The 14605-nt window shown below is 35.6% G+C and overlaps 2 protein-coding genes across 2 annotated transcripts; both read left to right on the top strand.

Annotated features, from left to right (window-relative positions):
* Positions 1-4644: 4644 nt before the first annotated feature.
* On the top strand, positions 4645-9912 carry LOC117624027 (probable methyltransferase PMT26). The gene is made up of 9 exons (XM_034355141.1): positions 4645-4964; positions 5330-6421; positions 6506-6655; positions 7111-7381; positions 7843-7953; positions 8046-8220; positions 8580-8852; positions 9117-9311; positions 9415-9912. Exons 2-9 carry the CDS (start codon positions 5366-5368, stop codon positions 9641-9643), a joined length of 2460 nt encoding a protein of 819 aa, XP_034211032.1. The 5' UTR covers positions 4645-4964; positions 5330-5365; the 3' UTR covers positions 9644-9912.
* Positions 9913-10618: 706 nt separating this feature from the next.
* LOC117625814 (nuclear transcription factor Y subunit B-7) lies at positions 10619-11490 on the top strand. Its single transcript, XM_034357382.1, has one exon. It carries the CDS (start codon positions 10626-10628, stop codon positions 11316-11318), a length of 693 nt encoding a protein of 230 aa, XP_034213273.1. The 5' UTR covers positions 10619-10625; the 3' UTR covers positions 11319-11490.
* Positions 11491-14605: the final 3115 nt, after the last annotated feature.

Genomic DNA, 14605 nt, shown 5'->3' with positions numbered 1-14605 from the left:
ATCTCCATTAATAACTTTATCAATTTTGATGACGTGGCAAAACTATTTTAGTCTTTTTACCACAAGTGATGATGTGTCATGTGAATGGCCCACTTTTTTATGTTTAAATTGAATTAAATATAAAATAATGTAATTACTTATTTATTTATATATATATATATAAAGGGAAAATTAATACACAAACCCCCCAAATTAAATTTTATCCACATTGGAATCAAAGGGTCTTCTTTTTTTAAGAGATTGTAATTAAGAGACATAATGTATTGAATGGGTCGTACCTAAATTAATAAAACTCAAGTCTGTCAAGGATGAGAGCTAAATTGTGTTGGGTGGAGGTTCATACGAATTACTTGTACAACTTTTGCCTAACAAAAACCATATGCACTGTGAGATCTCTGGAACCTGGTACATACCAAAAGTTAGACTCAACTACACAAAATATCCTTTCCTATACCCTCTTTTCCATAATTACTTTCTCAACCCAAGAACTCTAATCAAAACCTCATAACATGAGGAACTTCTCAAATAATTCCCCATTTCATTAGTCACCTGAACCAATCATAAATAATCATATTCCAAAAGTAATTTCATATCCAAGAGTTCATAAACATTCAAGAGAAACAATATTATACAAGAATCATAATTTTCCAAATTCAATTTCTCGAAGATCCTTAATAAATCATCAAAAAATCACTTAAGGGCATTTTCGTCCAAATTACTTTTAAACACTCTTAACTCTAATATTTTCCAACCAGAAAATTAAATGCTATTTTCTAAGCACCTCAAAATATTATTCAGTCTCACATGCTTCTTTCAAGAAGTGATTCTGCCCAATCAAGAATCACTCCCAAACGTGCATTTACAGAGAAACTAATCAAGTTGATGATCTTCTAGTTAACAGAGGTCAGAATCATTCTCATCCATGTATTTGGTTTAAATTCATTTCATCAAACATTAGATGGTTTGTTAAATGTGATTTGTATGGTGTTAAGATTCGTCATGAATCTTTATTGTAATTTTCTTTATATTAAAAAAAAAACTTGAGCAAAGGACTCACTAGTGTAGTTATTTAGAGCAATTGCTTCCTTAGAAAAGGTTTTGAGTTTGAGTCATAACATCCATGTAGTATGTGTGAGTTTAATACATTGTCACCCATCTCAATGAGAAAGATCTTTAAAAAAAAAAAAAACTTGAGAAATGAGTGAGTATGGCAGGCTTGTAAAAATGGTGTATAATCTATATATATAAAGCAAAATGCAGAGAATGGTAAAATATTCAAAATACTAGAAAATACCATTGGTTAATGCAAACATTAAGAATTGAAATTATTAATTAAATGATGATATTATAGTAAATTCACATTTTTCATATTAAAAAATTAAAATTAAAAGAAAAATCAGATAATGAATCCTACTTTTATGGAACACAACTACCTATTATCTTTTTTAATTATAAATTAAATTTAAAATTAAAAACCGCAGAGAGGCTAGTATTATTTTGTGGGTCATAAATATATATATATATATATATATATATATATATATATAAAGCAAAAGGCAGAGAAGGTGAAACATTCAAAATGCCAGAAAATGTCAATGATTTTTTTTTTTTTTTTGGGTTTTGTTTTGTTGAGAAACACCTATAGTTAATGCAAATATTAAGAATTAAAATTATTAATTAAATGAGGATAATATGGTAAATTTACACTTTTTCATATTAAAAGAAAAATCAAATAATAAATTCTATTTTAATAAAACACAACTACTCATTATCTTTTTAATTCAAAAATAAATTTGAGAATTTTTTTAAAAAATTTCTTGCAGGCGAGAGACTAATAATTCAAAAAGGGAATGCAAATAAAGTCTCCTCTTCATGAAAAAGAATAATAAGAATATTTTTTTATTATATTGTATTAGTCGGTGATGGTTTTCCATTTAGGCACATGGCACGCCGTGCCGCGCGCTCTTCTCTTCTCCTCTCTATGATTTTTTCTTCTTATTTTCTTTTACATCCACCGACATACAAAACAGGAAGGCCACTTCTCTTATTAATAATGGAAATGCACCTGACACACTTTAACCAATCAAACGAGAGAGAAAGAGGAAAATCATTAAAAAAATCATTTTCTCTCTCCCCAGTCAAATATTCCTCCGTCGATTTGTTTGGTAAAAAACCCAATATGTGAGTGTATCCAACAACAACAAAAAAATTGTGAGTGTAATTCTAACTTAATTCATATTGGGTAAATTCCACTTCCACGATCCTATTACTTTTGTTATTCTAATTGCAATCTTATTTCCAAATTAATTTAATAAAACAAAAAATATTTCAGTAAAAAACTGGACTGCGAATCCAAATTTTTTTTTCATTAAATGGATTATAATATTATCCTCACTCAGTCTTGAACACCATATATGAAACTTTCTCCAAACTCAACTTCGTATCCTTTTTGATATTGTTCATACATCTTCTCTATATATAAAGCAAAAGTCAGAGAATGATAAAATATTAAAAATATTAAAAAATGTCCTTAGTTAATGCAAACATTAAGTGCCCGTTTGGCATTGCTTATTTAGGGTAATAAGTGATTTTTTAAAAATTTTGAGATGCCCAACCCGTTTGGTAAATTGTGAGAAAATTACTTATTGTTAAAAATTGCTGTGAGAGAAAGCTATAAGGGAAAGCAGCTAATGAGATGCTTCATTTTCTGATTATGCTGAAATCAGTTTCGAAGAGGCGTTGAGTTTAATGATTATGTAGCAATCATTTTTTTATTATGCTTAAAATCAATACCTACAACACTTTAAACAAAAATTTTACCAAATGCCAAATTGTTTTGTGTCACAGCTGATTTTTCTCACAGCAAATCTGACTGCGATTATTTTCACAGCACAGCAATGCCAAACTGCCCTTAAGAATTGAAATTATTAATTAAATGAGGATAATATGGTAAATTCACACTTTTTTATATTTGAAAAAAAAATCAGATAATGAATCCTATTTTTATAGATCACAACTACCTATTATCTTTTTTAATTATAAAATAAATTAAAATTAAAAAAAAAAGCCTCTCATAAACACAGAAGGACGTGCAGAAAGACTAGTGATTTATTAAGAGCAAAGCTCCACGAGACTATGAGTAGATGGTTTATTTATTTAGGAGATATGTATAACAATGCACATACAAAAACTGTAAGCAAAAAAGTTAGGTTAGGGAGGTATTTTCTTTTGTGCTTTTGTTTTGTTTTTAGTTTGTGTTGTTTTGTTTTGTTTTCCTGCCACAGTCAACGGTCAATGATATCACATTTGCAGCACAAGTATTTATTGAATCATTACGTTACGGGATGCCAAAGATATGAATTTTCATTATAACCGCTTTTACTAGAAAGGTTGGTTGCTGGTTAGTCTGTCGGCCAAATCCTCATGTGTAATTTTGGTAGCCTAATTCTCTAGAGCGGTGCCTATCACCCCTTAAGTCAAGGTTCTAATAATAAATTATCGCTTCTTATCAAAAGAAAAAGGGAAAAAACTAATGTTCATTTTGACTAATCCTTCCATTGACCATGATAAGCTACCAACCATGCAGTACTCTAGTGCATAAATTAAGCACTACGTTGAGTAAACCCCAAACCTCATTCAATTTACATCTCAAATTTAATCATTTCAATTAAAGCTCCCTAGGTTAGATCTCAAGCATAATCACCCCAAAAATAAAATAAAATAAAATCACCGAAATACACCCATTTCCTAATAACGATGAATCTATAGTTGCCAATTTGATTTGTTCAATTTTTTTTTTCTAGAAGGGAATTGGCAATTTGAATTTTGAAATAGGGTTAATCGTTTTATTAGTTCCTGAATTTAGACCTGATTTGCATTTGAATGCCTCAATTTCTAAAATGGTTTCTGTGGTCCTTTAATTTTAGTTTCGTTAGGACAAATAGTCCTGCCTTCAATTTTGTTAACTTTTCTCTTAAATGCATGGGCAAAACAAAATGATATTTTTGTATCAAAATTGATTACAATATGAATACAAAATTAAAAAAACTAAAAAAAATTAAAATTAAGCTCTCTCTCTCCCTCCCTCTATCCGGATTTCTACTCCTACCAAACTTGATTTTTTTTTTGGTTGGTTTTTTAATATTTTCTTTTATTGTTATTTTAAAGATATAATTTTTTTATTCATTTTTTTGTTTGAATAAAAATACCATTTTGCCCCTACATTTAACATAAAAAATTAACAAAATTGATAACATGACCATTTGTCTAAACGAAACTAAAGTTAAAAGACCACATGAACCATTTTGAAAATTGAGGTACTCAAATACAAATCGGATCAAAGTTCAGGGACTAATAAAACGATTAACCCTTTTGAAATATATATTTGATCCTTATTTTAATTTTCTAAATTACGGAAAAGGAAAAGAATTTGATGGACCAAATTAAAGACATTTACGAAACTACCCTTTCCGCAGTACGCGGAGTGCCGGATTTACAGTAGCTTATCCTCTTTCACAGCTTTCCTGTTTGTGGCCGTCTCTCTCTCTCTCTCTCTCTCTCTCTCTCGGAATGACGCGTAAATAAACTGGAAGTTCTTCGTACTGTGCAATTCATAAGAAAATAATAAAAATAATAATTATTCGATAAAGAAAGAAAGTTCTCTCTCTCTCTCTCTCTCTCTCTCTCTCCTAACTCTTTGCTATTAAATCTCTTCCGCGTCCTCTACCCTTTTGCCAACTACACTTCACTCTCTCTCTCTCTCTCTCTCTCTCTCTCTCTCAAGCAACCATCAAAATCAAATACCTCTCTTTCTTTTTCTATTCTTTTCTTTTCTTTTCTTTTCTCTGGCGATGAACATGGAGGGATAACCCTCGCAGCTTTTGCTCTCTCTCTCTCTCTCTCTCTCTCTCTCTCTCTCTCTCACGCAGAGATCAGATCTGCTTCACATTGTTATCGCAAACAAGGTACCTCCAAAAGATTTCAAAATTTTCAGCTCAGATTTCTTCATATTCGATGCAGATCTGTTAATTTGTTTCTTTCATTCCATGGTTGTTACTTTGTTTTTCTTAGCTAAATTTAGATTCTTGGGAGACTCTGACTCGTTTCCCTGTGTTTCATAGTGGTCAATTGGTTGTGATTGTTGTATTTAGTAATCTTTGCCTTTCAATTTGCGTTGCCAATTTCCCTTTTTAGCAACTTCATAACTTTATATTCATATTTTCGTTTTCTGGTATTGCTAGATCTAGGCAATCTTGTTGGATCTGTTCAATTGCATTGAATTACGTTGTTGCGTAATTTGTTTTTGTATTTATGTTGTTTCAATTTTCAGGTGTAGATTATTACGGAACACTTGTGCTGGGAAAACATGGCGACAGGGAAATATACTAGAGTAGACAATAGGAGGTCTTCGGCGAGTAGTTACTGCTCGACCGTGACCATTGTGGTGTTTGTAGCTTTGTGCTTGGTCGGGGTTTGGATGATGACCTCGTCGTCTGTAGTTCCTGTTCAAAATGTAGATGTACCTCAGGAGAAAAAGAGCGAGCTCAACGAGCAAGACAACAATAAGGTTGATGTGAAGGAACAAGTGAGTGACACCAATGAGGGCACTACCAGGCAATTTGAAGATAACCCAGGTGATTTACCTGAGGATGCAACCAAAGGAGACAGCAGTGATGGTGCTACTCAAGTTGAAGAGAAGGTCGAAGGGAAGTCAGAGGAGAAGACTGAGGAGAAATTTGTTGAAAAGACTGAAGACACGCCTGAGGAGAAAACTGAAGAGAAGAATGAGGAGAAATCTGAAGATGGGTCAAAAACTGAAACAGAGAACGGAGGAAGTAAAACGGGGGATTTAGATTCTAAGGTGGAAAATGGTGAGTCGAATCAAGAAGATGGAGAGAAGAAGAGTGATGGTACTGAAAATGATAATGAGAAGAAGTCTGATTCCAGTGACGATGACAAGAAATCGGATGAAACTAAGGATACCGAAAACGTGAATGGTCAGATAGAGGAGAAAGTGGACCTAACTGACACTAAGGAGTCAGATGGTGAGAAAAAGGAAAATGGGCAGGCCAAAAACCAGAGTAGTAATGAGGTTTTTCCTTCTGTTGCTCAGTCAGAGCTGTTGAACGAGACTGCAACTCAAAATGGGTCATGGTCAACTCAATCGGCAGAGTCAAAAAATGAGAAGGAGGCTCAACTTTCTTCAAATCAGCAAACTAGTTACAACTGGAAACTCTGCAATTCCACTGCTGGGCCTGATTTCATCCCATGCCTTGACAATTTGCAAGCCATTAAAAGTCTTCATAGTACCAAGCATTACGAACATCGTGAGAGGCACTGTCCCGAAGAGGCCCCCACCTGCCTTCTTCCAGTGCCGGAAGGATATAGACGCTCAATTGAATGGCCAAAGAGCAGGGAAAAGGTATATAACTGAATTAAAATGCCAATTTATTTCCACATTAACTCTCTCCTTTCTGAGATAAATTGATAAGGTGCATTGTTGCAGATATGGTACTACAATGTTCCCCATACCAAGCTTGCTCAAGTTAAGGGACATCAGAATTGGGTCAAAGTTACTGGTGAATATCTTACTTTTCCTGGTGGTGGAACTCAATTCAAGCGTGGTGCTCTTCATTATATAGATTTCATACAAGAGGTGAATGCTTTTATTCATCTGATCCTTTTCACATCCAGTCCACTTGTATTACTTTGCATGCCAGTTTAGTTTCTTTCTGTAAATCTGCATGCACATTTACTGCATTGTCACAATGTGTGCATTCAATCCTTGGATTTTCCCCCCTAATATTTTAATCAACTCATGCCTTGAGGAATATTCTTTGTATAGTCAACAATGTGTTGCATCCAATCTTCATAGTTCTGGGATGTTAGACTTGAGACCTATTTATTCTAAAAGCATTCCAGGGCTCACTTTTATAAACTCTCTATTATAAGATCAACGTAGTAGTAATTTCATCATTTTAACTTGATGGTCTTTGGGAAATAAATAACTGTTTTCAAATAATTAGTTTGCACTTAGTCTACTAGTAACTGTTCTTCTTAGTGCTAATCAAAATTACATTTTGCTTAGCTTTAATTGTCTTTATCTTGCAGTCTGTTCCTGATATTGCATGGGGGAAACGATCACGTGTCATATTAGATGTTGGATGTGGGGTTGCAAGCTTTGGAGGCTATCTCTTTGACAGAGATGTCCTTGCAATGTCATTTGCCCCAAAAGATGAGCATGAAGCTCAAGTGCAGTTTGCACTTGAAAGAGGAATTCCTGCTATATCTGCCGTAATGGGCACGAAAAGGCTTCCTTTCCCCAGCAAAGTTTTTGATGTTGTCCACTGTGCCCGCTGCAGGGTTCCTTGGCATATAGAAGGTATTCCAATTACTTGATTTAATTTGTGACGACTAAATGAAATCAAGGTCATCTTGGTTTAGATTGTTGTTTAAATTTCTGTTTCCATATGTGAGAAGTAAGGGCCCTGTTCGGCTGAGTTTTCCAGAACTGTTATAAATGATGTTGAAAAGCGACAATAAGTCTTCTGATTTGAAAACTTGAAAGAGATTTTGAAAACATTGTTTTGATGCCTTTTGTTTTCAAGCTTGTTTTCTGAAACTTCTTCTGGAAGAAGTTTTCAAATCTTGTTTGGTTGCATCTTAAATACTGTTTTCTACTTCCATGATTTTTATGATAGAAAAGTGTTGGTGAACAAAAACCGAAGAGGCTTCTACATTTGGAAGATGTTTAGCCAGCCTTTTCTGCTGTAGCAATAGTTAGAGGGGGCTTATTTGGTCAATTCTTTTGTTTTGGACATTCACATTAAGTATGATATGCAGGTGGTAAGCTTCTATTGGAGCTGAATCGTGTATTGAGACCTGGTGGTTTCTTTGTCTGGTCTGCTACTCCAGTTTATCAGAAGCTGGCTGAAGATGTTCAAATATGGAATTGTAAATTATTTAAAACCTTGTATCTTTAGAATTTTTTATTTGGACTTGGTTGGTGAATTCTAATGAGGCAATTTTGTGGGGAACATTTACAGCCATGAAGGAACTAACGAAATCGCTATGCTGGGAACTTGTGTCAATTAATAAGGATACAATAAATGGAGTTGGTGCAGCCATATACAGAAAGCCCACTTCAAATGAGTGCTATGAGAAAAGATCACAGAGCAATCCTCCTATCTGTGGTGACTCCGATGATCCAAATGCAGCCTGGTACTTGTTATCTTTAACTTCGTTTTTTCTTTCACATATTTGTATATTTATTAAATTCAATGAAGAAATTGGAACATTAAATTTCCGGACATTTGATTTAGTTGTCAAGAATCTTTCTGGATCAAATCACAAAGTTCTATTTATGGCGTAATGAGCCTGCTTAACTTCTATTGTGTTGGTAAATGGATATTTTCTCATTGATTCTTAAATCATGTGAAAGAATACTATGATGCATTTGGAAGAACACAACTGTTCTCTCCATAGAATTGGAAATGGTGTTACTGGTTGCAAACCTGAAGACAACTATAATTTTCAAGCTCTATAGCTGCCCTAATCCATGGTTGATTTGTTGTACACAGGAATGTGCCACTGCAAGCATGCATGCACAAAGTGCCTGTAGATGCAAAAGAGCGTGGGTCTGAATGGCCTGAACAGTGGCCATCGAGGTTGGACAAGACACCTTACTGGTTGTTAAGTTCCCAAGTTGGTGTTTATGGGAAACCTGCCCCCGAGGATTTCACTGCAGACTATGAGCACTGGAAACGCGTGGTGACCAAATCATATCTAAATGGAATGGGGATTAACTGGTCATCTGTTAGGAATGTTATGGACATGCGAGCTGTGTATGGAGGGTAAGTGAAATGGTTCCTTGGTGTTATAATGTTATCTTCAATAGTGTGTTTTGATGGGTTTTGCTTGATGCATGTAAAAATCGACAAACTTTATAGTTTCTACTGTATCATTTATCTTTCTTGTTCTTGAGCTTGCCAAAGAATATGTACAAGTGGGATATTGAGTTAGAGGTGGTGGTTTCTTAATTATATGTGTGATGTAGCTTATTGTCTCTAGTCCTTTTGTCTGTTTCCATTGGTGCTGACTTCTGGTTATGCTTGCAGATTTGCTGCTGCTTTGAAAGATTTAAAAATTTGGGTCATGAACGTGGTCTCGGTAGACTCTCCAGATACACTACCCATAATTTACGAACGAGGTTTGTTTGGTATATATCATGATTGGTGTGAATCATTTAGCACCTACCCCAGGTCCTACGACCTTCTCCATGCAGATCATCTGTTTTCCAAGCTTAAAAAAAGGTATGCACTATATACCATTTCTCATTTTCGCAGCAGCAAAGCATTCATTTCATTAACCAATTCTTTTTGCCGTCTTAACTTTGGAATGGTTTATGAATGACAGGTGCAATTTAGTGGCTGTAGTTGCAGAGGTTGATAGGATCCTTCGACCAGAGGGAAAGCTTATCGTGAGAGATGATGTTGAGACTATTAATGAGCTGGAGAACATGGTGAAGTCAATGCAGTGGGAGGTTCGCATGACCTATTCCAAAGACAAGGAGGGATTGCTTTGCGTCCAAAAGTCCTTGTGGCGGCCAAAGGAGTCGGAGACACTCAAGTATGCCATTGCGTAAGCATGCCCTGGAGTGGCTGGCTGCTAAGAGGATATAGTTACACATTCTTTTTTGTACTGGTTGTTAATTGAAAATTCATGGTAATTGTACTTTATATTAGCCATTGTATCATTCTAGTTAGGCCTTGTAGTAGGGTCTCTTGATTTTTTGTTACATTTTTTTCTTTCTTTTTAAAATTTGATGTTTGGAGTTCCATTGTAACACTACCTGGCTGGTTATTGATGGAAAAAGAAAATGAGAACATTCTTGCAAGTGTAAACCCTTTTTTATTTATTTTATTTTATAATATCCGAGGTTTGTTTTTTTGGTCGAATAATATATGAGAATTTGGATTGTCCCTTTCGAAATGCCTACCTAGACTGGTAAATTGATGTGATGTGAGGAAAATGGTTCAAGATCTAGGCCATATTTGTTACCCCGGTTATGGACACTCACCAGGTTTTCAAAATCAGAAGAAAATAAAACAAATAATGTTTTTAACACCTGACGGGGATAAAAGTTGTTAAAGTCGAGCCTTACCCGAATACGTAGTAGTATGAGGGCATGCTTAGAGTAGCTTGTAGTGTTCTCTTCTCAATGTTGGAAGTGAGGGCATGCTCAGAGTAGCTTGCAGTGTTCTCTTCTCAATGTTGGAAATGAATCCGAAGTTTAATTTCTCGAAAACTTGTTCGGGAGACTTGAAAAAGAGTAAATTGCAAGAAAGGAAAAGGAAAGGTTTACTGGATCAATGTGGGGTATGCCACGTAATTAAGAAGTGATTTTTATGTTGGAAAAGAAAGTTGCTTAGATTAGGTGATGACAGTTCCTGAGTGGTGAGAGAGAGAGAGAGAGCGAGTCCCTGGGGAGTTTAATTGGTGAAAATGAACCTCTTCAGCTGCCTATTTTTATGGTTTTTGTTTCTGTGTAATTTTAGGCTATACATATACCAAAATCCTCCAACACTCACCACCAATTTTCCTTTTAACAAAAGAAAAGAGAAAAAATGGAAGATGAGAGGCTAAATGGGCCAAGTGGAGGGAGCCCAGAAAACCCATGTGGTGTAAAGAGCAGTGCAAGTAGCAATAACAACAACGGCAATAGCACTTATAATAACAATAACAATAGCAATAAAGAACAAGATAGATTCCTCCCCATAGCAAATGTTGGTCGCATTATGAAGAAAGTGATCCCAGGCAATGGAAAAATCTCAAAAGATGCAAAGGAGACTGTTCAAGAATGTGTCTCTGAGTTCATAAGCTTTGTCACAGGAGAAGCTTCTGATAAATGCCAGAGAGAAAAGAGGAAGACCATCAACGGTGAAGATATCATCTGGGCCATCACAACCCTCGGATTTGAGGACTATGTACATCCATTAAAGCTCTACCTCCAGAAATATAGAGAACTTGAAGGGGAAAAGCTAAATGTTCCAAAGCAACAAAGATTGGAACAAAGGCAGCTGCAGCAACACCAACAAAACCACCACCACCAGCAACCAGAACAACAAGAACAACAAACTTTAGTATCTGCTTACGATAATAGTGTATATTCTTCCACCAATCTCCTCTCTCAGCCATCTTTCATAGCCGCTGCCGCTGCGGATCATCATCAGACAGCCTTCTCTTTGCCCTTCTCCCCAACTTCAATTCAAAAACAATTGCACCCACAAGATCATATTGATTCAGTGGGGCATTGGTAATGGTAAGAAGAAAAGAGTAACTCAACAAAGAGAAGAGATGGTTGTTTTCTTTTTCTTCCCTTATATCATGCTATACAAATGTAAATGTTGATATATACTTATACTTGGCTCAATCTTTAGGAGGTGTATTTGGAAAGAGCTTGTATGTATAACATGCTTAAATTGCAAAATGAAATGTGATGATGAAGCTTTATCATGAATTCTTGCAATTATGAGTGCTATTGTTTGTTGCTATGCATTTATGATTAGCTTTGTGGAGTCCAAGAACGTAATACGTTACGTAGCTACTCTATTTATTTTAACTACTAATTTTTTTTGGGATAAATAATGTTTTACTATTTAATTTATTTGGGTGAACGAAAAGCCATTTATGATGATAGTTCAACTACAATTTGCTTTAAATGTGGTTTATTTAGTGGGGAAGCATTATCAAGAGATATGTGATAATTTGACCACTGCTATGAAGTTTGGATTCGGGGCTATGGGACAAATATTAAGGGCAATGGGTTGAATGAAGGTGTTCATCCTATGGTGTAAGTGTTATTCTGTTGTCTTGCTCACATCGTTGTTACGTCCATGTTCGGGTAACTGAGTTCCTAGTTATACAACAACTTATTACAATGTGTAGTACAAACTAGATGTGTCAAACGGGACGGGTCGGCCCAGCACGGCATGAGCTCAGCTTGTTTAAATGAGGCACGACACGACACGAGCACGAATATTAATAGGCCGTGCTCGGCACGGAACGAAAACTTGGGTCGGGCGAGGATCAAAAAAAGAGGTCCAATGGACCAAGTCGGCCCATGGCCCGAGCCTGCTTCAAGCACGGCACAAGCCCAAGCCCGCTTCAAGCATGGCCCAAGCCCGCTTCAAGCATGGCCCAAGCCCAGCCTACTTAACATTTTTTCCTTTCTCAAAAGTCAAAATGCAAATATTTTGACATCTAATGTCATTATTTATATGGTTTTATTTTTATTTTTATTATTTTTTATAATCATAAACATATATGTGATGTCTTTCATTTTAGGGAAATTATTTGGATCCTTAATTAATTAAACAACATTGGACTTGATATCTAATCAGTACATATGACATATACGCTTCTCTTATAGTCAAAGCAAGATATTTCTTCACATATAAAATAATAAGTTGTTTAAAGATGAAAAGTTGAAGTGGACTTTGTGGAGTTGGACACTTTTTGCCTCCGCCCTTTCATATTGTTTGGATGTTTGATTGATTAAGGTTTTCAAATAGTTCATCATTTGTTGCATCTAATTATATTTTTAATGTTTATAATTTGAATTATCTAGTGAAAAAAAAATCAAGTGAAAAAAATTCAAATTAAATGGTTGGTTCTTGGGCCTGAGTATGGCATAAGTACGAGCACGAGCACGAGCACGGCATGAGCTCGGCCCGACCCGTTTCAATGTGGACATGGACTTTGGACCGGGCCAGGATAAATGATTTTACTAAATGGGCTGGCATGGCAAGGCCCTGTTCACCCGTTTTTGATTTGTTCCTGTGATGGTAGGGTAAAGTTCCCTATTGTCCTGAAAACTATTTGTGGTTAACAAGTCAACTTTCTTTTGTGTATGAGTGTGCCACTACTAGCAATAAAAACTCTAGCAGACTTCTTTAAAAATGGATAACTTGCGCCCCAAGTCACTGATTTCTAAACAAGCGATTGTGAATTTGGATGAGGAATATCTCCCAAGTAAGTTCTTTTCTTGCCTTAGACTGGTGAGGACTTCACAATTTTCACAGTACAAAACTAATAGTTCTGGCCAGAATAAATAATAAGAAAGTAAACTGTTTCAGGCAGAACTACCTTTTTCAGAAAGGGAAAGACTAACTCTAAAAAAGACAAAAGAGCATTGGACTTCAATTTCTGCTTGGATAGCTACTTTTGATTCGGACTGAATTGGACCATCAACACCTTCAACTGTCAAGTTTCAGCTATAAATTGATACCAACGTTCGAGTCTGGCAGAGCTTTAATCTATTTCAAGCCCTGGAAGGCTTTTTGAACGGGCAGAATTGGAACCTCTTCAGTCTGGAAAGGGCAGAAGTGGCTGGATTTGATGATTACTGAGTTGGAACTGTGTTGTAGTACTTGTTTTGCTTGATCAGGGCTCTCTATAAATTTGTTGAGGTTTTCATATTTGCAAAACCCAAACTTTGCTTGTTTTGACTTATGCTGAACTAAATTTGTAACGAGAGAAATCTCGCTTTGTATGACTATTTCTCTGAAATTGAACTGAATTTAGAGACTCTGAATTCTAGCTTGACTTGGTTGCAATGAGCTTTGGTTGCTTCAGTGTTTTGAAGGTTTTTTGAGATTAAGTGATCATTTTGAGCTTTTGTTTTTGATTTATTTTTTGGCTGTCCTTTGATCTGTTCACCTTCTCTCATATTTATAGAAAACGCTGGAGTGGGATTTTTTTTTTAATGTTTTAATAATGGGCGGAAGATTTTCTAAAAACAAGATCTTTTATTTTAAATGTCAAAGAAAAGGGGATTTTTATCTATTCTGGCAGACAAACCATCAACAGTCAGTTCTTTATGGTGATCACGTCTCTGTTTTTTGAAAGAAAAACCTAATCCCTTTTTAACCTTTAATTGCTTTTTGTAAAAATTCAATCTGCCGTGATGGTTAGTTTGCTTTTCCTGATGAACAACTCCCTGCTTCCTGCTTATCTCTTTAGAAAATATAGTTTGCTTATCCCTTGGAAATGATGCCTGTCCTGATGCAGAATTATATAGAAAGGGATTTTGATCTTCTTTTGACTGAAAAGGCTGGAGATATCTTCCTGTTTGGGACCTGCCTTCATTAACTCCTTATCAGCTCTTATGACTAGTTGAAATTGCTGACTTTTCAAAGTCAGGTAGTCACGTGGGCTTGCTTCCAATTTGGGCTTTTCTCTTTTTCATTTGATCACGCCAAGCCCAGGTTGTGTTTTGGGACTGTGGGCTGATTTCTTTTCTCTGTTTTCCAAAGCCCAAGTTTATTCTCGTGGGTTGATAGATCCTGGGTTGGGCTCTTGATTCCAATTTAAATGGAAAAGTCCAAACTGCCTGGATTCTGAGATTGCTTTGTCGTTCTGGGCCTCTAGCGCCGGGCTGGGTGTGCAGAATTTTGGCCCAAACAATGCCTCCTTGAATCTGAACTGTTTTTGGAAAACGGTTTCCAATTTTTAACGGTTTAGATTTGAATCAATTGGCCATCAATGTTGCGCGCCACTCTCTTCCGCTTTAATCAACCCACATTTGCCACGTCTTGTCTACTGA

This window comes from Prunus dulcis, chromosome 4 (assembly GCF_902201215.1).
Source record: "Prunus dulcis chromosome 4, ALMONDv2, whole genome shotgun sequence".
NCBI lineage: Eukaryota > Viridiplantae > Streptophyta > Magnoliopsida > Rosales > Rosaceae > Prunus > Prunus dulcis.
Note: the sequence above shows the minus strand (reverse complement) of the source record. Positions and strands in the feature narration are given on the sequence as shown.